This window comes from Sitodiplosis mosellana, unplaced genomic scaffold (assembly GCF_009176505.1).
Source record: "Sitodiplosis mosellana isolate CC-2019 unplaced genomic scaffold, AAFC_SMos_1.0 Smas_scaffold_6197, whole genome shotgun sequence".
Classification (NCBI taxonomy): Eukaryota; Metazoa; Arthropoda; class Insecta; order Diptera; family Cecidomyiidae; genus Sitodiplosis; species Sitodiplosis mosellana.
Genome location: NW_022601438.1, coordinates 5642567 through 5668465, shown reverse-complemented (window position 1 = coordinate 5668465; position 25899 = coordinate 5642567). Strand labels below are relative to the sequence as shown.

Genomic DNA, 25899 nt, shown 5'->3' with positions numbered 1-25899 from the left:
CATTTATTTACGAGAATTTCGTTATTTTTATGCACTATATTCGCGATAAGACTTGATAATGACGTCTGGACGTGGATCAAATGTTTTCGGTCGATAAATCAACAAAAACGCGCGCAAGAGAATTAGGTTTGGATTTTTGGTAAGTAATAAAACTTTTCCAGTGAGAAATGCGCCGAATTTTGAATTCGAACCACCTTGGGCATTAAAACAAGAACTGAAATATGTAACTATTGTTATTGACGTCGATCGATTCAACAGTTTGTGGAGAGTAATTGAAAACAAAGCCATTTTTCATATTATTCAAATTTTTATTGTTTTTTTTTTTTGTGTTTGTTGGTTTGTTCAAATCAATGCAATTGTACACAATGTCTGGATCTTACATATAATTTATTGATTTTAATAATTCCACAAGAAAAAACAAAAAAATAAAAATATTCACAATAAATTCCTCGCGGTCTTGATACAATTTATTGAGCATGCAATGCATCCATTGGCAAATTTTCAAATAAAGAACAATGTCCAGAATGAGAAATAAAAATTCGTTTGTTCTGGGGATTGAAATTGTTAAATAGAAAGAAAAAAACAGAGATTGTTTGTATTTTTCCGTTTGTGTGTATGTGAGAGAGTGTTAAGGCACTTGTTTGCGGGTTGATTCACATCGTTACTTTGAAAATGACTCCAAAATAAAAATGATTTATCGTAAAAAAAAACAATACAATTTGATATATTCTTATGACACGACAAAAACAATGTCTATCTAAAAAGAAACCTGTTTCGATTCGAACTTGAGTAGTAAAATCACAATGAAAGTTTGAATTATTCGATTCTAATCGAAATTTATCATCCAGTTTCCGATTCCATGTTCGAAAACATGTTCATACAATATTCAATATTTTGTGTGTGTTTTTCTTGGATTTGTTCTCATCCATTGTACATATGCTTTGCAATTGGTTCTTTTCTCCATTTCAAATCAATCAAAGGAAATAAATTCATTTGCGTTTTTTAAATACCCCGAATTTTCATTTGAAAAAAAAGGAAGAAAAATCAACAATTGTTGAAAAATAAAAAATTAATAATTGAATTTGGACTTAGCTAAGGCACACATATATCCGTACGCTCATCAGAGGAAAACAGCTATAGAATTGGCACAAAAAAATTGCAATGTTTTTTTTTTCTTTTTTTCATTTTAATTAAACGATAAAAATGTTCTAAAAACTAAATTTAAAAAAAAAAACGAAGAAATTATGTGTGGTACAGAGGTAAGCGGAGCTAATATTTTTTCCTTATGTATTTATTTAACAAAGTCGGATCTCTTTTTCTCTCTCTTTCTCAAAAAAATATCCGCGGATAACTCAATTGATGTTCGCTGTTATCTCAGACCCGATACAAATATCTGGCATATTCACTAATTTAATTGATTCATTTGGAATAGTATCACAACGGTTCATTTCACTAATTCTCACAGTTTTATTTTCTAATCGATTGAAACCACATTTTGGACCTGTGTGTATATGTATGTTGAAAAAAGAATTGACATTAATTCGGATGTGCTATGTTTGCTTGGTTTCATTTAGTGCAAATTCAAGAGGAAAAAAGAAAAAAAAACATTCTTCTATTGTTTGACTTGTGTATAATGCACACTATGTATGCGCCTATGGCATTTGAACGGTAAAAATTGAAACAGTTGTATCGGATAAAAACACAACAACAACAAAAAACAAATTGCATTCACAAAATAGACTAATTGTGTGTTATAGCTTCAGTGTGTTACTTAATTGTTCTAATCTTTTGTTGTTTATTCTTTTTCTTTAATTACCATCTAGATAAAAATTGATCTGTTATAAATCACTTTAAGTTGCTTTAGCTTTTATTAGTTGCATAAACTTTGGTTCTATTGTAATTGGGTTGCCTGTGTGTCTGTGTAAATTAGTCCTTTTGCAAAGTCTATGAAAGACTTGCCAATTTGATTGACATACAATTTTGATATGGAACTATTTTTGTTCATAAATTTCGTAATTCTTTGATAAATTATCGTAACTATTTGCATCTGAAATGATTTTATGGTGAATTTTGTTTTATCGCATCCGAAATATTGTGTTTCATAATGATGATAACATCAATCGGCAAGAATTTGTGTGAATTTATTTAAATATTCATCACCTAAGTCAAATTGCAAGCAAATCTAGCTCATGCGTCAAACTAACTTTTGTTGTTGTTTTTTCATTCAATTTATTAGACACGACCTAAGGAATCTAATCCCTAATGAAATGTTATACTAAATATAGATTTTAAAAATACTAAATTTAATGTTGATTTTTTTATTATTATTATTTCTGTTCATTTAATTTTGAGCACGTTTAATTGAAATAGAAATGACACAGTCATTTGCTTTCCATTTAATCGCCTATCAATAAAAGCTCACAAATTGTGCATATTCAATCCAAACGAAAACGCTAACTACAGAAAATGTGTGTACAAATTCGATAAATTGTCTCTAAATTGATGGTGTTGTTTCACTTCTTTTGTCGTTCAATTTATCTTTTCTATTCATTTGTCAATCAAATGCTGTGTGCGGACAGGCCGTCGTTTGATTTTGCACTAAATTCTAAATAATAAACAAACAAAATCGAACATTTGTAAAATACAGTTTGATTTACAATTAGGAATCATTAAAATGAAGAATAATGGTCATCATCATCATGTGTGTATGTGTTTTTTGTGGTTAATTTCTCTCATTTTTTGTTTGTTTGTTTTCAAAGTTAAAATCTAAGAAAAAAAAAATGAATTGATTAGCATTTTCAATACTAAAAACTAGTGCTTTGAACATTTGTCTTTGCGTCCGCTCTATTCTCTCTGTATCGATTGATGATATATAATATATATATATATATATATATATAGGTGTGTATGTATATTTATGAATACAATGGCAAAATGAATCACACTTTCTTAAAAATTTCATCATAAATTTCGTGTAAACTAACATAGGTGCCGGTGAGAAAACCGGTGATACCGAAGCATATCAGCAGAATGTTTTTCCATAGGACCCAATTGAATTTACCGTAGCCGGGCCGTTCGTAGTATGTGATAATTTCGATGATTGATGGGAACATTAGACCCAATGTGCTTAGACATACGGCACCAATCAACGAAATGAATGGGCCAATATTTGGTATGGCAACGGTTGTTGCCACCGTTCCAAGCACCAATACAGCCCGTATCGCGTATTCGGCCCAGTTTTTATTGCTTTCCGAGAAATGGCCACGTACATTCTTCCAGATAATCTATGAATAAAATGAAGTTGTTCGTTTAGCCCGAAAGTCAAAATGATTTTTTTTTTATTATAAAGACTTACCTCCATTGGCACGTAGAATTGCAGTGCATAGGTGAAGAAAATAGCAACCGCAATGGCCAACTTGACGGATTGAGCAAGCCTGTTGTGGGGCAAAAAAACGGGGTTTTGATTGGTAAAATTTCGAAATTAGGAAATTTGTGAATAAAAACAAGTTGTTTGGCTACGAAAAAGTAAACACTTACAATTCATCCACCGGTAAATCCAGTGTGATACTAACGGAAGTCGAATCGCCATACTTCAAATAGCCCAAAAATCCAACGGAAGCATACAAAATGACAACGAACGCCATACCAAAGTTAAGTACACCAGGGCATCCAAGGAAATGTGATGGATTTTTCATGTTATTCTCCAATGACATAACCACACCGATTCCTTCAAGTGCAAAAATCACCGTGCCAAAGAACATGGGCAATTTATGCCATTCAGCAATGGCTGGCCGTTCGGTAACCGATGGTAGGTCCCGGAATATATAATACATGGTAATTGTAACGCCGATGGCCATCAGTAAATTTGCCACCACTGAAAATGGTGCTAAATGCTTGAGATTTCGAATCATATTGATTGGAAGCAATAACGGTAACAGACACAGTATATACAATCGTTGATCCATTATAAATTCCGGATAGTATTGTTCGACCACCTGTTTGACATTCGTTGCAACGAATGCATTGTATACACAGCAACAGCCAATTAAGTCGACCACCAGAAATGCATTGATTATGAAACGGGCGAAGCGTGACCATTTGTGCAACTCAGGTGGACCAGCCAAAAATGCAGTCTCAGCAATATCAGCAAACGCTAACGATGGCACTTGAGCACGACGACACAATATATGTGAACATTTCACCAGAATATGCACACAGTATGTACAAATGATACCAACTAAAAAGGTTGACACAAGTCCAAACCACAGTCCACCATTTGCGAATGCCAATGGCATTGACAAGATTCCCGAACCCAATGATCCCTTCAATAAATGGATCAATGTCTCACCATCACTGTGTGAAGAAAAAATAAATAGAGAAAAAACAGAACAAGAACAAACACGATTATGAAATTATCGATTATTTTCAAATTGTTGATTATAATTTGTTGTTGTTTTTTTTTGGAGAATTTCAAGAGGGAAAAAAAATGAAGGGAAAAAAGTGGGTTATCAATGCACTTACGTTGTTGGATGTGACACCTTTCGATGATGGAAAGGATTGTAATCGCATGACTCTTCATCACGCGGCAATTTGACCAAAGGAAAAGTTGAACCCAACGTTGACCCAGTCACCGTTTGTACATCATTCATCTCGAGCTTGTAACTGAAAAGAAGAACCAATTGAATTGTTGTTATCAATTTGATCGATTTGCATAGAATTTCGATTAGCGTTTTATTGGATTCAACTTACTTAGTAAATACGATACTCGATAGTTCAGATCTTGATAGGCCTTTCCGTTCACCGTTCGTAATAACGGGCTTAAACTTCTGAAACAAACAAAAATTACACTTGTTAGCGATACTTGAAAGAAAAGAGAAAAACTATTTCAAGTGGAAAAATAAATGTGTACACACAAGAAAACAACTGAAAATAAATCGATGCTGAAATGTGTGTGTGTGTGTGTGGCAAAAAATTCAATTGAATTTAGTATTAGCTACATGTCAAAACAAGAGGCAGGCGTATTGTGAAATGATTGACATGTGATGTTTCAATGCCATCGAATGTACAATGTTTGGCAATAAATATTACGGAAAATTCACACTTTTTCTCTTCATCTTAGATAACTGCTATCTTCTCTTCATTTAAGATAAATACTATACTTAGATAAGTGCTATCGGTCAATTAAGATAAAAATTTGATTTCTCATCGTTTATTTTTTTTCTCTCGCGCGATCGTTAAACGAAATAGTAATTTAAAAATGAAATCGTAATTGACGATTAATGAACGCGTCAATTTTAATCGTCATCACAGATTATCAAAAACCTCGTATATCATTTTTATCATTTTTGTTCTACTACAAATGACTCATTCCACCATTCAGAAACATCGTACGTCACTTTATTTTAGCCTAGTTTGATACTTTCTTGGCAACAAATCATTATTTTTGACGTCACCACCTTATTCCATATCAATCGAATAAACAAAACAAAATAACATGTTTCTACATTTACTCTCAAAATGTAGTTATCTAAAGGGGCTGGTGAGAGGTGTTCCGTTCATTTTCAAATTAAAAATTAACGGAAAAATACTTTTGAAACCAATTAAATGCCATCTGAAGATGTTATAAGATGTCAGAACGCAGGCCCGTACCGTGCTTTTTTGCCAGAAAATGGTGATTCTAGTTTACCAAGTAATAGCTTGCCCCAAGAAAACACTTATTTTGAAAAAAAAATCTAGGGGTGCTTTTGGAAGTTTGCGGAGTTATGGGGCAAAAATGCCAAAAATCACGAAAAATCACCAGTTTTAGTGCCAAATTTCTTCTATTTTCTCACTTATCCCGTGTACCAATTTTCATCGAAATCGGACCACTTTGATTTTTCGTGATTTTTGGCATTTTTGCCCCATAACTCCGTAAACTTCCAAAAGCACCCCTAGATTTTTTTTCAAAATAAGTGTTTTTTTCGGGCAAATTATCACTTGGTAAACTAGAATCACTATTTTCTGGCAAAAAAGCACGGTACGGGCCTGTCAAAACGTGAATAAATGAAAAACACGTTTTTCTTGTTGGTTTTTATGATTTCATGATTAGTTCAACGGATTTGAACTAAATGTTTTTTTTTTAATAAGAAGCATGGTTGAAGGTTAATTCAAATGATTTCAATACTCGATGAGACGGTATTGAGAATGGCTTACAACCATTTTTTTTTTAAAATCGATACGAGAACTTTCTTTCCCATTGGAATCGTATAGACAAAGTAGGTATTATTTGTCAACGAAACCGGCAGAAAACAAGAGCACAGATTTGATTTTGCATATTTCCTTTTCTTATCAAACAGACTTTTAGGTGTTTGACAACATAAACGGAACGCAAATATAAATAACGTTAATTGGTTCGCATTCGTTTATGTGTTTGGGTTCTTTTTCATTCAAATTTGAAGAATGCTCCATATCTTACTAAAGATTTCGTATAGATAACGCTTAAATTGCAGCAATTGATTAAATCGAAATTACAATTTGTTTTGCGAAAATATTTGGTTCTTTTTTTTATTTATTCGGGGTTGGTGACAAGTGGTTACGATGTATACGAGTGACGATGAACAATTTATAGCGGAACCGTTTAAAATAAAATTCGACAACAAATTTGCCGTTTAGTTATTTGCGCGAAAATAAAAAAAAATATGTTCCTTGTTTTTGTTCTTTCGATGAGAATTGCGCCATTGGGCTGAACCCATTCGGTACATCCGATAGTCAAAATGTAAATAAACAACAGTTCTTTTTTTATTCGCTCTCTATTCACATATCGAAAACAAAAAATTTCAACTAAAACGCAAAGACATAAGGTTTATATTTCCGTTTGCTTTCCGAAAAGAGTTGTTTTGTGTTTTCCATTTTAAAAATAGATCGTGGGTTCTTATATTTCGTGTTGATTGAGAAGATCGTCCGTTTTATTTTCGCTCGTCGATTATTTTCTTCTAAGTCCGTGGGTAAAAAAATTGTTTGTACCGCACCGAGTCGTCGCTTTGTCGACGACGTCATCGTTTTTTCATCGGCTACGTCATTGTTTCACTTCTATTTTTATGATATACACACTTCGGTTGTCTGACGATCTCACATTTCACGTGAGAAAGTTAAAAAAAAATGCGAAGAACATATCTGAGTCGTCGCAATTTGCGTCAAACGGTGAGCAATGCAACAATACACTAGCCTTATATATGCATACTATTTATCGAATGATTTATGTGCACATGATGATGATCAAAGTCGAAAAATTTAAACAATTACATTGTCACGTTGAAATTGAATGCCGTTTCTAAATTGAATAGATCGTTTTTTTTTAACTTTTCAATCGATGAATAGATATAACGATCAGCCAAAATATCAGGTGCTACTGTTCATTGCAAAGGACTTGATTCGACTTATAGGCAATGAGGGGCTCATCATTTGATAAGCGATTCGTTTTTTTTTGTTATCAATTCAAGGAACTGCATGCTGATAATAAACGTTTTATCAACTCAAATATGTTATCGATTTGTATCAATCGAATTGCAATCAATCAAAGTATCTCAATACTATGTGACAGACGAAGGAAAGCGGACACTTAGTGGAAAAGAAAAAAGCAGCTGATCGTCAATGCCATGCGTAACTATCTTTGAATTGAGGCAGAAGAACGAGGGAGTTGGAGAGAAAATCATAGCGAGAGTGAAGGAGACAGCAGAGGGAGTCAAAGTCAACAACAGAGACAGAGACAAAACCAATGAGAGACTTATTGAAAAAGAGAAAAGATTCCAATGAGAGTGAGTAAATGGAAAGAGAAAATTACAACCAGAATTATCCAAAACGGCGCTTGTGTTGTCCAGTTGCTTGTTTTATAGATAGCTCAATTGCTAATTTTTTTTTTCTAAATTGGGCACTTGAAATGAATTGATCATTATAGATTTACTATTGATTAGGTCTTGATTGTTCCTATTGTTTGCTGCTTTTTGTCAAGTGTTTCAATCAAAATACATGTGAAAATTGTGGTTTACATTTTGATTTAATGTCGAACACATTTAAATTTAATTTTAATTAAATTAATCGATCGGATGATGTTCAGTGATATTTTGAGTGTTTCCATGGGAATGACGTACCGAAAATCGATGAAGTCATACGATACAATAAATTCTTTTGATCTTCAAAATTAAATGGCCACATTTTTATTTTTTCATAGAAATCACACCTTCATTCTATGAAAAAGAGACACCATTCGATGTGTATAGCGGTCAAACGGTCACGGTCGAATAAAATTCTGTCGAAACACTTACTAGAAGAACGAACGTTCAATATTTTGCCTCTATCAGCGAAAAGGTATCAATTCGGCCATTGAATCAAAGTCATTGAACATCTTACGATCAAAGATTCAACACATATTTTATCTGATACTCGAAGAGATGTTGAAAAAAGTGCCCGTGTTTTCATATCTTATCAATCAAAGAATACAATAAATAAAGTGCTGAATTTGTAATGAGATTGTTTCTTCTTGTGCCTTTTTTTCTTTATCTCCATCTGTGCACAGTACACACACTCAATTAGCGAATGCACAGTCGACGCGTTTGATAGTTACTAATTAAATGACGTGACATTTGACGTGATTATAACATTTCCTCGAACAGGCGAAAATAATGGAGTTGTTTCGAAACACGGGCAACCTGGCACACACAATGTCAATCACAATAAATAGCCGGTTGTCATAGAGCGTGTTACTGTCAATGTCGCCGTTGTATCTACATCTATATATGGAATGGATATTACAATAGAGAGAAAAGAGATAGTTGCGTCAAGACGCGAATTTACAATGTGCAATCGCCTGTGGCTATACATTGAGTTGAATGTAATTGATTGTGACAACGGAAATTTAGCCTGGTTTTTTTTTTTATCGCTTGAAAGGAGCATACAATGACGACAACTAAAGACCAAATCATTAACGAAATATATTCTACCAATTATGGATGGCGTGTAACCACCGATTCGATTCTCCAATATCTATTTTTATACAGCCCTAATTTTTGACGTGTATTTATCTAAGAAGAAAATTATTTTTTATTAATTTCACTGCATGCCATATTTACTGTAATAATATTGAATTTAAATCAATGCGGCATCCAAGTAACAGTTCATCCAATTATTATTGCGTTGCTCATTTAATTCCTTACATTTCTACTTTCTACTTCAGAAGAGAATTTTTACTTTGATTTGTCTTCTAAAAAGCGACCAAAATAGATCTATTAAAAAGTGTGTATTGGTGGAATATGTGTAATAGGAATCACATGCGCAATAATATTTTGGATGCCAAAAATGAACGAGAGAAGGAAAAACCACATCGAATTATATTTGAGGAGAGAAAAAAGCAGGCTTATTCTTTAGAAGTGTCGTGGCCACATGCCAAAAACACACAATATTTATGCACAGAGCATGAGAAATGCGAAGCAAATTGACATGGCTCGAATCAGTGGCAGAGCATGAAAGAGATAGAGCAGTGTCATGTCCGTGTCAGTGTATCCTTTCTCTCTCGCTCTTTCTCACGCTCGCAGTCCATTTGAAATGGAATACAACTTTTGGATCGAGATACTTTTGGTTCGGTTCGGTTTGAAACACAACCAAAACGATGACTGGCCCATTGCCAAAAATTTCAAGCCATAACTCAAACGTATGTATTCCATCATTCGGTTGCAATTTTATATTATTTTTTTGCTCATGGTTTGTCGATTTGTTTTAATATTTTTTTTTTTTTGCTTCTGTTTTTGGTTGCATGCGTTCAATTGAAAGAAGAAGAAAAAGAAAGAAAGAAAAAAAACTGGCAAGCAGCGGTTGCCATTCATAGAAATTCACGTGCCATGAAATATGTGCGTATTTATTTCGAAAGACGCACGCCGCACACTCATTGTGCCAATAACTTGTTGAGCTAAGTGGAAAGAACATCTAAACTGAGTTTACTGCGAACAACATCTCTTTCACGCTAACAGCAATTCGTGCACGAACGAGTCAGTGTGACAGTTGGTGTGAGCGGGACAAAGTTCGACAGCAAACAATTTGGTTGTGTCAGTTTAAATGTTCTTTATTAATAGTCGGCAATGTCGTGCCTTTTGTTTTGGAACAGAACCGGGTTTTTTTGTAACCCCCGAAATTGATATCGTCGCATTAAATCATTTACTTGAGAAACTGACCAGTTGGTCATTTGGGTTCAATTGATTTCGTACAGTTGTTGGCGGCAATCAAAATGTCTTGCGTTTCATTTTATTGCTTATCTTTTTTTAGATCTACAATTTGGATCGCATATTTGTAGGCTATTTAAGTCACTCAGACGTTGTATATTGCAGTAGGTGTAAATAGAATGTGATATGATATCAAGAGAAATGTTTTGATATCCTTTTTCTTTTTGTTTTTATTTCAATTTTCGCCTTTTCATCTTTTCTCCTATTTTAATGATATCTTTTTGTCAGGAAATCTGCTATATTGAATCGTCCTCACCGAATGAAGTTCACAACAAGTGTCACGAACATTGAATCGAATATGTTTTTATGTGGACTCCAAATCGATTGAGGCCAATGGCAGTTCGAAAGGAAATGGGAACAATTTGGGTATAAACAAACGAAAACGCATTAAGGAAGTCGTAAAACTATTTCTTTTTCATTTTTAGAACATTCGTGAAGAAAACAATTTCATTTGCAAGCCGTAATTTTTTCCTAGGATCATAACAAGCAAAGATGTGATTCAAACATAAGATCTATGCATCATCTGATGTTAAATATACTCCCTTCCTTCCCTTTCGCTCTTCTCAGTGCACGATGTGCGTTTTCCTTTTCTCTCCCCTTCCAACGCTCTTTTGCTCTCGCTATGGCTGTTCCTTTTTGCGCATGTGGTCGGGCGTAAAAATAGCGGTATATTCATTGTGTGCCAGGCAAATAAATCAAATCAACTGTCGCAAGTCTCAAGGTCATTTGGAGTGCATGGACTAATGCGCACGCGTTTACATGTTTAAAAAGTCGCATCGACCGAAAAGAAAACAACGACTACCGAAGAAAAAAAAAGAGGCAACAAGCAAAACAAATTTTCCCACAAGTGTTCGATTGTATCAATTTACATGTATGATGCGACGCCAAAAAGTTCGTGTGTGATTGATATCCAATTGGCAAAGTTAGCCAGAGCAGCTGGTTTGCAGCCCGCTGATTCAAAGTTTGAATTTCAAACATCAACACCGACGCCATCGCTTTTCAATCTTTTTATACTTCTTCCTGCTTGAGTGAAATGTATCTAATTTGATCGTCGCTAGAAAACTAAACATTTGCGGTTCCAAAGTTTATTTTTAAATAGTGCGCAACTTATAAAAATGATAATCATTCAATTGGTAGTTTTCCGTATGCAAATTTGTCCCTGACTTGAACAATTTGTCACTCACACACATACACATACATCAAGTGCTGCAATCATCGAAAATAGAAAGAGACACATCAAATTCAATTGTCACTCTTAATGGGTTTTGATTGATTTTTGCGTGGTTTTTCGTTCGTGTGATTTGTTTGTCGCGCGCGTTTACCCGAATAGAAACGGAGTTGTTTGCATCGTTGATTTTGACTTTGAGCACACTTGAATTTCGATCAATTGGTTCAGCGCGTTTGACGTGTGCACGATTCGTGAGACTTTGAAATGCATCGATGCATAGTTGTCATGCTTTCTCATTCGCTTCGGTAGTTTTAGTGGTTGTCATCTGGCGTTGGTCCAACTCGCAGAAAAAAAGACGCATGCACTCTATTACGATACATGCATCGATGTTTTTGTGATCGCAAATGTGACGCTGACTTTGGGAACACGTGCAATTACTTCCTATTTCCATCGAACATAATGTGGGTACGTGTGGATATGATTCAACCGCATACAATGTTGATCAATTCAGAAAACGGCCAATGATTTCTGCTTATATTTGAACGAAGTTTGCAAATCACCACCCAACAATCTAATCTACGAAGACAATTTCCGATCGTGTACAAGAAACAAGTGTGCAACAACGAGAAATATTTCAGTAAATTATTCCGGATACGTTATGCCGATTGTTTGCCTTCTCATTCCAAAATGTACACTTTCGAACCCGATCGATTGTGCCTTGTAAAAGCAACAACCGAACACAAATTGATTTGTTTGAGTTGTTTGAATCAAAAAGCGTCAATTTATTTAGTTCGCTTGATTTGCGATAACAAAACACACGACACGGTCGCACATTTTGTTTGCTGGAAACGTTTCTTGTACGGTATGCGGCGAGTATAGTATTGACCAATCAACGTGACAAAAATTGCATATCATAATGATGTGCACGCGCGATTCAAAGCTTTTCCCTTTAAATTCGCGTTTTTTCCTCTCCCAATTTTAACTTTTCTTTTCTTTTGCTCCCTTACTCATGACTCAATCGAAAATCAGCAAAACATTTTCAAGTGTACAATCGGATCTCTCGCTTTGAATGAGGGTTTTTTTTTTCATTCAAGAAATTGGTTTTCATTCAAGAGTGAATATGAGTGAATAAAATGGAAATCATCGGAAAACGAGATAGGCAATGAACCCTTTTTAGTTGATGGTAAATGAAACGGCATGCTCAGCTTCAATTGACTGTTAATGGTCGGCTGGTTTTATTAATTTGATCCTTTTTCTTGCATCAAATCGAACACACATAGATTCTCTCTCTTACAAACACAGAGTCAGATAGAGAGGAAGAGAGACGAATACACACACTTGCTCCAGTTAAAGACTGGCGGCTGCAAACAAATGCCAAATTGGTATTAATTGTGGAATATTTTCGTGGTGCAACGTCCAATTTCATTTATTCTACAGTTGGCTAATTTCAAAGTGAGGTTGCACATTAATTGAACACGTTGCGTTGCCGTTGCTGCCGCCGCCATCGTCTTCGTCAATTTATGAGATTGATAAGCCGTGATGCTAAAAATAAAACGCTAAGTCAATCAATGCAAAATGATTGTCTGAATTCGGAGTAGAACGCAGCTTTTTTTCTTCCATTATTTTATGCTTCTTCTGAATTCTGATCCATATTGATGCCAAAATAATTGGAGTTTTTTTTCGGTGAAATTCATCGCATTATAACGGCAATGATTGAATGTAATTTTAAAGCGATTTTTATACTTGATTTCAATGAAAAAATATCGGTATGAACATTACTCTTAATATCATTGAGCATGCTTTCATGACAAATCTGTTGGAAACGAATATAAAATGACATTTTATCGTATAAAATTAGCTGAGAATTTTTCATAATGCAAATGCAAACTTTAGTTGATTGCAGTGAACTTCACTATCGATTGGATTGAATATATTTCATTTCTCGTTGATTTTTCTACAAAAAATGTTCGATACCAATCAAAGTTCTGAAAATTCATCAATTTTTCCATTTATCTCGTCGTCACGGAATCAATACCAGACCGTGAAATAAAAGTAATTGCAAAAATTTTCCGTCGAATTTCCCTTTAATTTTAGTCTATTTTCAGTTCAAGTTTTTAATTGAGACTTGAGAGTTTCATGGAATTACATGCAATTGAAATATCAATTTTATGTTCTTGTGACGAAAAAAATACTAGCGCAAAAAGCTTGAGATGAATGAAAAAATCAATCTATGATTCGAATGAATGCGAGTACATGATTCGATACAGAATGAATGTGAGTGTAAAGATGGAAATATCTTGAATCGTTTGATTCGAGTGGAAAACCCGTGCGCCAAGATCAAAGTCAATTTCAGATAATTATACGGTTGGTGTGCATCAGTGTGATTTCATACATATGTATGCCCATATAGCCAGTGTCTATTGTGTTTGCACTGAAACAATTATAACATCGGGCAAACAGCGAATGAGGCAAGCGTGTGTTGATTGTGCAAGTGTCACTTGTGGTGAGACACGAGATTTATGTGGAAGTTTTGAATGCAACTGAAACGAACTTGACGCGATCAATGAACGCGCCACGAGAAATGTAACCATCAAATTGGCTCTGTCTACATTGTAGACTATAGAACAAAAGCGATTGAAATAAAAAAAAAATATCATCAAATTGAGTGCAAATCGCGTGTGGCGCACAATGCGTAATTATGCAATTTATGCTTATTCCCCGTTCATACTTCCAATTGTTTGAAAGCAAAAGTATCTCCCTCTCTCATTGCATGTTCGCCGTTAGAACACCTGCCAATGTATTGAAATCGTTTAAATATGAAGAAAAAAAACTTAAACGGCAGACAAGTATATTAATACACCGACAATATACAATCGGATATAGACCTGTTCACATTATGGGTATCGATCCGATCAGAGACTCAATCAATCCGACCACCAAAATCAATGGAATGCGTTGCCTGTCACCGATAATTTTCTAACATTCAATTACAAATATCGCATAATCACACGATAAAAACTGTGCCAGACGCCGTAATTGTTTGTACAAGCGTACGACAACCACAATAACGAAAAGAGGGTTAAACAAATCAATGCAAAAAAAAAACGTTTCGCAATGAAATTCATACTACTTCGGATTATTTTTTTTCCGTCGTTCTCAGCTCTTTTTTCTGTTCCTCTTCTACTGTATCGATGTGGTGCTAGTGTAATAAAAACACTTTGTAAAAAATTATGATTGGGAATTTTCCACAGTTTACAGTCCATTTTTGATGTATAGCACATTAATGGACTTGTCTCGATCATCGAAAATTGACATAAACATTCGGTTTCTCACACTCACACACACACACACACACACTCACACATCTCGTGTGCACTCGGTGTCAATCATTCATTGCGAACAGCGTGAACAAAGCGCAACGAGAGAGAGAAAAGAAACATTAACATCCAAATGCTTTTAAATGGAGAAACTGGCCAACTAATTGGCAATTGGCTGGATGAAAGAAATCAATGTATAGCACGTTTTCAATGTGTCAGTGGAATTTTCCATTGACCATTACTTCTTGTCACCACTTCGTCTTTCCTTTTTAACGCTCACCGTCCCGTTATTTTTTTTTTGCATGTCGTCGGTTTTTTTCTCTTCGCTCTTTCTTGCGGTTATTTGATTACGGGTTTGAGTATCTTTTTTCATGCGATCGTTTGTTTATTTATTGAATGTTATGCATGTTCTCCGTAAACATAGCGTTGAAAACATTCAAGAATATGCAGTGGAAAAAGACCAAGAATGCTACACAAATAGCGAGAAGAAGGCGGAGAGGGAGAGATAGAGAAAAGGAAGGAGAGACAGGAAGAGTGAGGGAGAAAGGAGCAGAGCGTTTGAAGCACAAACCATTGAAAAATGCGACAAAAAAATTAATTTAGGATAATTTAACGCAAAAGAATGCTTTTAGAATCGATAGAGAATTTTCAAACCAACTAATTTTGGATCCTATGCATTGGTTAATGTGATGGTTTCGTTTTTTTTGTGTGGCATCAACACGTTTTTAATGCATGCGAAAAAAAAAACGAATTCGTTGTTTTGACAAATTCACTTTTCTTCAACACAAAAGCATTTTTCTGTTGACGACTGTACGCGGATCGAATTTGTCTTTGGTATCATTATACAATTTCGAATGAAAACACGCTGTGCTCGATTTTGTTCGGAGAAATATTTTTTCCAAAAAAACTATTGTGTTCCACAGCAGAACTTAATTCTATTCAAAAGTTGAGTGAATCAATTTTCTCCGCAAATAATGGGCAATACACCCGAGTGGTGAGCTGAATCGCAAGCATCGCTCTGTTTTGTTGCGTGCAATTCCACGTTTATTATTGTTATATTTCAAAATTCGAATAGAATAAAAAAAAATGCAAATAAAATGTTGAGTGCTTATATCATCATCATCATCATCGCAGGAATCATCATATACATTCACTGTGTTTGTTCCTTTTTCATTGGCTCCGAACAACAACGATACATGACGTGTGATTGAATGTGTGAGAGATCGAGAGCCGTGAATAGATGATGCCTAATCTAATTTTGGCTGAATTCATTCACCGCGCGCTTGCGCGCGCATACACAGTCAACGCAGTCGATCGTGTGTATGTCTCGTGCGTCGTCGTGTGTCCAACCAGCAAATGTATCTCGAACAAAAGAGCAATTATTTAATAACTGTGAATGAATGTGTGTCGAGTCGCATAAATTTCATTGAATGATATGTACAATCTATGTTGTGAATCGCGTTGAATTTGTTAATTTGCACAAATTATCAAAACGAATTTATACGCTCACACACATCCATTCACATAGATATTTATAGAGTTGGTTGTTAGCTAGTACCTACATTTTGATTTTTTACCATTGGACTATGAACTTTGCAAATTGATTTGCATGAAAATGTATGCTTACATAAAATGCGACGACAACAACAACAACAACAAAAAAACAATAATTCGTGCAGTACAATAACCGAAGCGGCTCCCCCGCTTTGATTCGGTGCGCTTTTTTGCGTTTTAGTGGAATGTAAGCGATTTTGTAGTGTAGGGTGAACAATTGAAGGGTATAAAAAAAATTGCAACAACTTTATCGTGATTATAAAAATAGCTTGGCATTTTCAATCATATTTTCTTTGACGCTATCAATTCCGAAACGAATCCAATCTTACTGGCACACAAGGGTACTGCGTTTTTTTTTCTTCTTCTTTATCGTAAATTGTTATTACCACGAATCGGGTTTGAGTTTGGTTTTGGAGTGGAATATTTCGAATCAACTCGATTTGAATGGTAAAGAGATTTTTCAAAGTAAAAGAGATTGCACAGTCTTTTCTTCACAGATACCTTCTATAGAAACCGTATAAGGTCCACACAATTGGGAATAGAGAAAGTGAAAAAAGAAGGTTCAAAGAGAACGAATGATGAAGCTGTCATACTCATCGAGAGTATTATTTTTTCATTTTTTCTGCTTTCCTCTCTCTCTCTCTCTCTCTCTCTCTCTCTCCATTTCTCTATTTCTTCTGAATGGCAGCTCTTTGATACTTGACCAATGTAGAAGAAGAAGAGGAATGAATAATTGAAGATAAAAAAAAGAATATCAAAAAAGAAGTTGAAAGGAAAAGAGATTAAAAATGACGTTAAAATGAATGTATTCAATTGTTTGGTTCAGGCGAATTCAAAGCAAGCCAATTGCTGCTAGCAAAATGTAATAGCTAAAAATATCCAAAAGCTTGTGAATGGTCAAAGTAGCGAAATCATTGGAGAAAACAGATGAACATATTAGTTCATATCATATAATTGTTGTTATGAATTGAACGGATAATTCCTACGGCGCACATTTGCCAAACCATTTTTGGTTTGATTTGACGAACCGAAATCATTCATTCGATGAATATTAAATGACACACAAACTAAATAGTTTATTAATAATTAGAAAAAATGAATTATGAACTTTGTGAATAAACGACGTTCCGTGGCACGCGATGAAATCCACGACACATATCTATTTTTTTCGTTCGTTCGTTCGTTTGTCCATTGGTTGTACACTTTCTATCCAATTTAGCTAATTTTTATGCCGACAGAGAGTTTATTGATTCGGTTGCATGTGAGTGTGTGTGTGTGTGTGTGTGTTTGGTCTGAGCTGTGAGTAAGCAACAAATAGAGCTGCTATACATTTTGTTTAATTTGCATTTATTTGATGGCAATTTCTGGCAAACCATATCTAATACACACATATGGAATCCTCGGGCCACGAGACCCGTGCACACATGATAAAACCTTAATGACTATGGATTTGTGTTGACGAGTGTGTGAGTTGTGTTTAATTTAGCAGTGAACTTGAACTGTTTGTACGATTTTGTCATCTGACACATAGCGCATGATGTCGATATTTACCGACTTAAAAAGAATATCAACGGTGCCAAACGTTAAAACAATGAAACGCATTGTAACTATTTTTTGCAAATTTCATCAATATTACCCTTGTCATATTTGTGTGCTTTGCTCTCGACTGAGACGAATCGATGAATGAAAGACGTAACACTGTCGAATAATTGCGATTATTTGCGCATATTTTCATTGTTCTGTGTTTAGTTATCAATCTTCCTGTGTGTGTGTGTGTGTGTGTGTGTGTGTGTGTGTGTGATCGAAGACATGAATCGAATGCCCTTCATCACTTTCGATTAAATAGAGTCCATTTTTTTCTCTTTGAATTCGTATTGTGCTGGTCGCTACAAAAATGTACATACAACAAACACACGAGTTGTAAATAGTTTTGTCGACAACGTCTCGTGACCAATACACTTGAGAGAAGCAAGAAAAAAAAGAACGTCCATCGGAACGATAACGTTTGTGCAAATGGCATGGCATTGTGTAGTAATGAAATGTGAAAATGCGCATTTATAGTTTGCCGAATGTGTGTGCCTGATAAATATTTGGACTTTTATTAGTTCCGCCACAAAAATGCAAAACAACAACAGCCCGCCCGCGGAAATGAGACAGTGTAAAAGAAAACATAGGCATTTTATGGTTCTATTTTTTTGATCGCATGGAAAACTTTCGACTGTATTTTTGCCTTCTTCATTCAACATGGAGACGGAGTGGTAATGAATAGGGGGAGCGCGAATGATTGAGTCAGAGAGAAGAAAAAGAAGAAGAAAAAAGAAACAGTGTCAACGCTCATTCGATTGAGTCATAGACGACGAATACAGTGGAAACGAAAATGAAGTTCAAGTTCTAGCGCAAACACGGGCAGCACCCGACACACTGGTCCCCATTCAATTTCGCCGAATTACTACTATATTTATTCAAATTAACGAAGCGACAACAAGTATGCCTCTGTATGAATCATTTGGCTCTTAAACCATTGTACAAAAGCATGCGCACTCACGCGTTGCCGACACACCATTTCGAGGGAAAAAAGGAGTAAGCGGAAAAAGTATGGAAAAAAACCATACTAATGGTGTGATTAAGGATAATCAAACGCGCATACATATCAATATTTGTTTTCAGCGAATACAGTGCACAAGTTTTCAGTGTTTTTGTTTTCATTTGCAAATACACAATTAACATGAAAATCGAGCAGTTGCTTAGTTGGCTACTTGAGATATTGTCAAACGAATTCAAATTCGATTGGAATTTCATCGAACATTGATTGCAATGATTAATTGGTTTCGATAACTCCATGTGAATCATTTTCACGAGAAAGCCAAGCGAAGCAGAGGAAAAGAAGAGTCAAAAAGAGGCAGTTTGTACACGCGATTCGAATTGATGATATAACTGATAATCGGTTCGACTAATTGTTGTTATTTGTGAGTCAATCGCCGATTGATTCACTTCGTATTTGAGCCGCTCACATTGGACATATGACGTAAACTATGACTAAATTTTTTATCATTTGTTGCGTTTAACACCTTTTATTCCTCTCCCTATCTATCTGTTAATGCAGAATTTCTTATCAGATTCTATTTGTTTTGCCTTGAAGTTTGGGCCGCCCGCTTATTCAACGTAATTCAGTCGGTTGATAAGCTTTTGTAAACAAACCCCGTTCGTTTGTTTTTCGTGATGGGAATAGAATAGAATGACGATATCGAGAGAAAAAATGGACACAGTGGCACGATAAGGTGGTGAGAAGAGTGAGAAAAGTCCCAATGCGAAAATTTTACCATTTATTATCAGTAATTCGGCCACAATATGTCACCCTCAAAAATCATTTTATTGATTTGTCTATCGTTGAACTTGAAAACACACATATGACGTCAATTTCCGTTTCGTTAGACACAGCCAGAAGTGGAAAAAAAGATCATTAATTAAAATCATCATATCGAAAATGAAGCGAAATTGAATGTGATTAGAATGTTTGTCAATCGATTTGATGGCGTTGAATCGGGGTCCGAATGTTACGCTGCTCGTAATGATCTCATTCGCTCTCGTCGAGCGAAATATGCGTCAATTGCATTCACAACGTAGATGTAAACAAATCGGTGACGGTGATCGAAAAAAATCTGATTATGACGACTAGGTATAATTGGAGAATGCAATTGACAAAAGCTAACGTTTATCGAGCGGCCAGCTCGCTCGACCCATTCTTTACAGCGGAAATATTCATGAAACGGATTTTGGGTGCACGATAGATAGTGAAACGAAAGCAGCGAAGAGAGAGAAAAATAAATAAATATGCAGTGATTGATACGTTTTGTTGTTGTTCAGAGAGCGGGTGTATTCAACAAATTGCTGTGTACACGGTGATATTTAATTTTGTTTTTGCTGTGCCGTGGCTATTGTTGTTCGCGTATACATAATATTGAGTTCCTAATTTAACGAATGTTGCCTTATTGCATCATGCACGAAGTCATTCGGTGAAAGTGCGCTTGCGCTCAACTTTCATCCAAGGCAAAGTCCGAAAAAAAATCACAAGAAAAATTCAACGAGTATGCTCTGCGCACGCCGATCGGTACACTCATTCGCATATGCACTAGCTATTTTGTGGTTGTTGTTGCGCGGAAAACGAAAAATAGAACTAATTGACCAACACACAGAGTAATGGCCTGTAATGATCGAACATGTGCCAAGTTTGAATGCAAAAGAGAATGACTTTTCTCATTTTGTCATGGGTTAATTTGGGGACAATGAGCACGGATTGATCCATTTACATGCGATTTTATGTTGTATTGTGTGCTTAAAATGAACAAGATATAAAAAAGAAATGGTACTTACCGTTGACGCGAGTGGCGTCTTCCCATTTTGAATATGATGCAAGCTCATTTTGAGGTCGATGTGCAGACGCGCTACGTTGACTGAATTCCCCGCGTTTCCGTTTTCGTAATTTTCTTCTGCTTTACTTTTCTTTGATCAAAAACACAGCAATTTGGACGTTATCAAAATTCGGTACTGCCTTAAGTTTCACCTGGTGCAATGTCAGGCGTTATTGTACTCTGAGTTATCGATGGATATGATCGACCAGCGATCTGCTTTCCATGAATTATTGTCACTTGGTATTGGTATTGAATTTCACACTTAATCCGAAATTTCCAATCGTCGGTTTTTCTTTCTTCGCTCTCAGTTAAAATGAAAAAAAAGGACACAATCAAATTCAAAAAGTTTATTCTAATCCAGTGGATATGACTTGAGTCGATATAGAATCGATGATTTTTTTCGCAAAAACAAATGAAATTTTTCTAAAAAATTTCCCACTGTATTTTAATGTACGAATTCCAAACTTTGGTGCATTATTTATGAGTGGTTGATTCTTCTTTATTCCATTAATGTAGCGTTTTGATTTGTTTCTTCTTCTGTTATTTCACAACAATCGACAGACGTGTTGAAATCATTTAAACCGAAAGAACTTTCGACAGAAAATTGAAAAGGGATCGAAAATTCGTTTTGTTTATTTTTTTTTTTTGGTTTCGGCTTTGGGTTCTGTTTGATTTTAGCGTCCGTTGTTGTTGCCAGTCAAATACTGAATGTGCACAACTGTGCCAACCGAGTAGCGATTCAATGTGGATATATGCTTTTCGTGTGTAGCGTTCGCGCGTTAGGTTTATATATATTTTTTTGTTCTGCTACTATTCCTTCACTCTCTCGTCGTCGGTGTATGAAATTTGTCGTGCGAAAAAAAAGCACGCACACATTGAAACGGGCCACAACGCGCCACCGTTTCAAATACGAAACAACAATTTTCCCGATGCTTTTGCTTTGGCAACCGCACCGTTTACACTTGCTTATTTATTTATTTTTTCTCATTCGTTCTCTGTCTTTCTCTATATGAACGTAATTGTCTATAGTCACGACAAATACACATATGGCGTTGATTGTTGGGCTGTTCTAGCCCGAACTATGTGGTTATTTCTATAACACACCGACGCTTTGTGCTATGCTCTCACATGCTCTTGCTCTTGCTCTCTCACTCACTTTGGCGGAGTGCGCACTGTCACTGGCTCCCTTGCACCCACGCATTCACTTCCCGTACGTTAGGCGTTGTGGTTACATTCGATATAGCCTGACTTACACGCGTGCAAGTGGTAAAATCGGGCCAAATCACGTGTAAACGGAAAAGAATAAATATAAACAGATTATCTTGGAAATGTGTACACAATAATAAGTGAGCACAGTGTGTTCGCACTCTAGAACCCGTTCTGATTTGAGTAAACAAAATTCCGTCGCAGCGGCATGGAGTGTGTGTGTGTGTGTGTGCAAAAGAGCATCCATGCCCTTGAGTGAACGGCACAAAAAATCCATTTTCATGATCAAGTATCACAAAACAAGACAACACGCTTACTCCTACTTGGCCGCAAAATGTCGACTCACCGATTACCTTCCACGAATTCGGTTGTTGCATTTTCGCTCCATTGGCTGTGTTGTAACTAACTTATGTACGGTCATTTGATACATCACCACCGCAGACAAATCGCATGAAATGACACCAAGTGGGAGCAAGCAATGTGATCGATTCAGCACCTTAACTAATCGTTAGAATATGGCATTTGTTTACACATAATCGCATATGATCGAATTGTTTGGCTTTTGCATGGCCTTTAGCATCGTTTCCTTGCATCAACGTTATTGTGTTCAAACAATTTTCACTGATATTTTTAGTGCATTAATTGCTTTTTGTGTTTTTCAACTTCTTGATGTGCCATTTTATTCTTCGAACCAGTGCTGCTAGGAATAAAAAAGGAAATATCGCTTGAAACGAATCGTTTCAGCAAATGAAAAACAAAACAAAAAATGCAAAAAAATTGGAACCATAAACGAATTCCATGAATAAAAAAATTCGTTTGCATGAAAGAAATTTATCATCAATTATCCGGTACCAACAGGTAACGGAAACGCGCAAAATTCTACAGTGTTCCGTTTCATGTAACGGCAAAAAATTGCCCTCTGCTATTTATATATATATTTGTCATTTGAAAGTGTATTTGCTAAATGAGGCGATGATTGGTTTTGTGTGCATTTGTACTTTCTTGAACTTGACTCAGCTTGAAATTAGCAATCCGCTAGAAAAAAAAGTCGATTCAATTGGAAAATAACAACAATCCTCGTGCCGAACATTCGCAAAACGGAAACAACAACAAAATTCCATTGTCTGACGTATTTAAACGGAGTGCGGACGGAAGTTGTGTTTTCCATCAAATGCCTCAAAATAATACGAATAATCAAAATAGTTTGTCCCGAATGGGGAGATGTGCCGTTCACGGAACAACGGTACACGTGCGGATATAGATATATTGCATGGAAATCGAGTACGATGGTTATGTTGATTCGACATTGGCATTTGTACGGAACAAAAAAGGAGGAGAAGAAGAAGAAGAAAAAATTCCATGCCATTTGCACAATGGCCCATAGAGGCCACAATACACGAACCGAACAGAAAAAAGAAACACCACCACACACAAAACCGTATCAGTCATCGTATTATATTTCTTAATGCAATAAATAAAAGCTAATGAGAACATTTTTACATATTGAATTTCTCTCAAGTCATCAGGAAATTGGATAAACATTAACGTTGTATGTGATGGGTGTCTGTGTGGCCGCATTGGTCGTGCTGTTTTATGCACTATGGCAATGCTGCTGCTACTGTATTGGGCTTGGTAATTTGTTGTTGTTAGCCTGCCAAAGCATGATGTTTAATCGATTTCCAACGATTTTTCGGTTCGCATTGACTGAATGTTGATATTGAAATTATGCCGAGAGACATTGCAAGGATACACGGCTACAACGACGTTTGTTTTCTTTGTTATTATTACTTTAGTTTTCGTTATTCTTCTTCTTCTTGTCACATTTATGCTGTATACACGCTTTTCGTATACATTGTTTGCATTGTTTCGTCATGCAATACAGATGATCGAGTTGACTGTGCAATAATTTCCAGAATGAAAAGAATAAAAAAAAAGCGCACACACATTTTCACGTAGTCAGCCGGTCCGGTGGAATTGTGGCGCATATTTTCGCGCGTATACTATTTAATCATTGTGTTAGCATAATTCCAGTAGTAGTACTCGAATAATTATTGGCATTGTGTCCGCACCAATTCCTCATCAGTCTTGACTTATTGCCTATTTTTAGCGTGCGATTTTCTTTTCAATTCGTTTCATTTCGGAGACGACATTAGTTTCTCGTGTGAAACGCTGACGTATGCGCGCCTCCAACTCTAATTGTTACGTCAATATCTCTGTCCGCGCCATTCAAGGGAGCGGAATCGTAAGAAGAAAAAAAAACAGAAGAAACGAATAGCAAATCAGATGACTTGATTGTTTATTCGTTCGGATAGTCATGCTTTTGTGTTGATTGCTTCTTCTTTATTTTCGTTCATACTTTCTGTCGCCTCTTATCATTTCTTCCTTTTCGTTTCGGATCTCGCGTCGTTCACAGTGCACATGCACACACTGTCAAATGCTATTGATTTTCTTCCATTCAGCTACTTCAAAATCGTCGGTTGATGCTCAATTTTTTATTTCTCTCCATCTCTTTTGCACGCGTGTCGTTCCTGGAATCGATCTATTTTGCACACGTTCGCGCTCGATTCTGATTGTTGAGAATGAATTAGTCGCATGTGCCGTGCACATTGTTCCAAACGCTCGGCTCGATTCATCCGCTACATGTAGATTCGATTAACGCAAACTGAATCAATTGAGTAAATATATTCATCAATATTTTTGCATATATTTATGCAGATGCTATGTACGATGTGCTACGACCCATTTCTTAGTAATACGTAATACTCAATTTTCTTCGTTTCATCGTGACAACGGAAAATCGCTTATTTCCAGTTGTGACAAAGTGGACGGGATAAATCATAGAAATTATTAGTTGAACAATGCGACGTAGAATAGTGACTATTGAAAGGAAACTATTCGCTTAGCGCATAAGGATAAACCGAATGATAACAGTAACTTGCGGCGGATCCATTTTCAATTACAGCGACAGCGAGTAGAAAAGAGAATAATTGCCGTTCATTTCTTGTTAATAGTAGCAAACACAACTGCTATTTGAATTGCAAATGAATGGAAGATTATTTGTCAGCATTGCACATTACCATTGTCAATTCATTGATCACAATTTATTCAATGTGTCGTTGTTTTTTTACTCCTCTTTCAAATGACCATTGTTATTCATCTTTTGCCAGATATCATCCATAGTTTGCTCTTGACTTTCCATGCGTCATCTCAAGGTGCGAGATGGTTATTACAATGCAATGTTTACGTTTTTATTTTAGAAAAAACAAAATTAGACGCATTTCTTCTTCAAAACATCGAACTACGCCAAAATTTGAGCCAAAAATAAATTCGATCATCACCGAAATTTCCATTCAAATTCAAATCAAATAGTCTATTGTTAGCACGCCATAAAAGTCGCTAGAAAAAAAAAACAATCCACAAAGCTAACAATTGCTTTGTAATAATTGGAAGATCCGAAACAAAACAAAATTAGTCGGTTGTTTTTCATTGAAAATGTTGTTTTTATTTTTGAGTTTGTTCTTTTTTTACGTTTTTCCCATTTTTTTATCGCCACTTTTTCTCTTTCTTTCTTACGTCCAATTTTCTTCGCTTGAATATATGAAATCCGATAAGAGCTGAAAAAAAAGAAAAAAAAGCCGCTGTTGTGATTTTAAAAAAAAAACGCAATTTGAGCTTAATTTCATTCCTTGTTTGCAACTTTTCTTTGTATATGTGTGTGTGTTTGTGTGCAAGAGTTTTTTTTTTCAGTTCAGTGGTGATTTGGAATATGATTTCATAGTATGGATTCATGATATAGGGGCTTCTGTTTGGAACACACCAAACCGTACAGCGATAATTTGCGACTATGAAATCGGTTAACTTTTCAATTCTATGGGCGCTGCCATATTGAAAATTTACGTGCGATATGGTGCACGCACTCAATAGTTCCACTTGAGCGCTGCCACATCGTCATTGACATCGAGTCAAATATTGTCAAATATAATAACATTGTTTATATA

At 35.6% G+C, this 25899-nt stretch overlaps 1 protein-coding gene across 4 annotated transcripts; it reads right to left on the bottom strand.

Annotated features, from left to right (window-relative positions):
* Positions 1-287: 287 nt before the first annotated feature.
* LOC129577651 (proton-coupled amino acid transporter-like protein pathetic) lies at positions 288-21438 on the bottom strand. 4 transcript variants are annotated; one of them, XM_055465063.1, is made up of 6 exons: positions 20658-21438; positions 4750-4826; positions 4522-4662; positions 3538-4353; positions 3356-3434; positions 288-3284 (listed from the first exon to the last, which is right to left on the bottom strand). In XM_055465063.1, the coding sequence occupies exons 1-6, from the start codon at positions 20703-20705 to the stop codon at positions 2940-2942; spliced, it is 1506 nt and encodes a 501-aa protein (XP_055321038.1). In that variant the 5' UTR covers positions 20706-21438; the 3' UTR covers positions 288-2939. The 4 variants fall into 4 exon arrangements, with proteins under 4 accessions (XP_055321038.1, XP_055321039.1, XP_055321040.1 ...); XM_055465064.1 differs by having other exon boundaries at positions 4750-4823; XM_055465065.1 differs by lacking the exon at positions 20658-21438 and adding an exon at positions 7282-7389.
* Positions 21439-25899: the final 4461 nt, after the last annotated feature.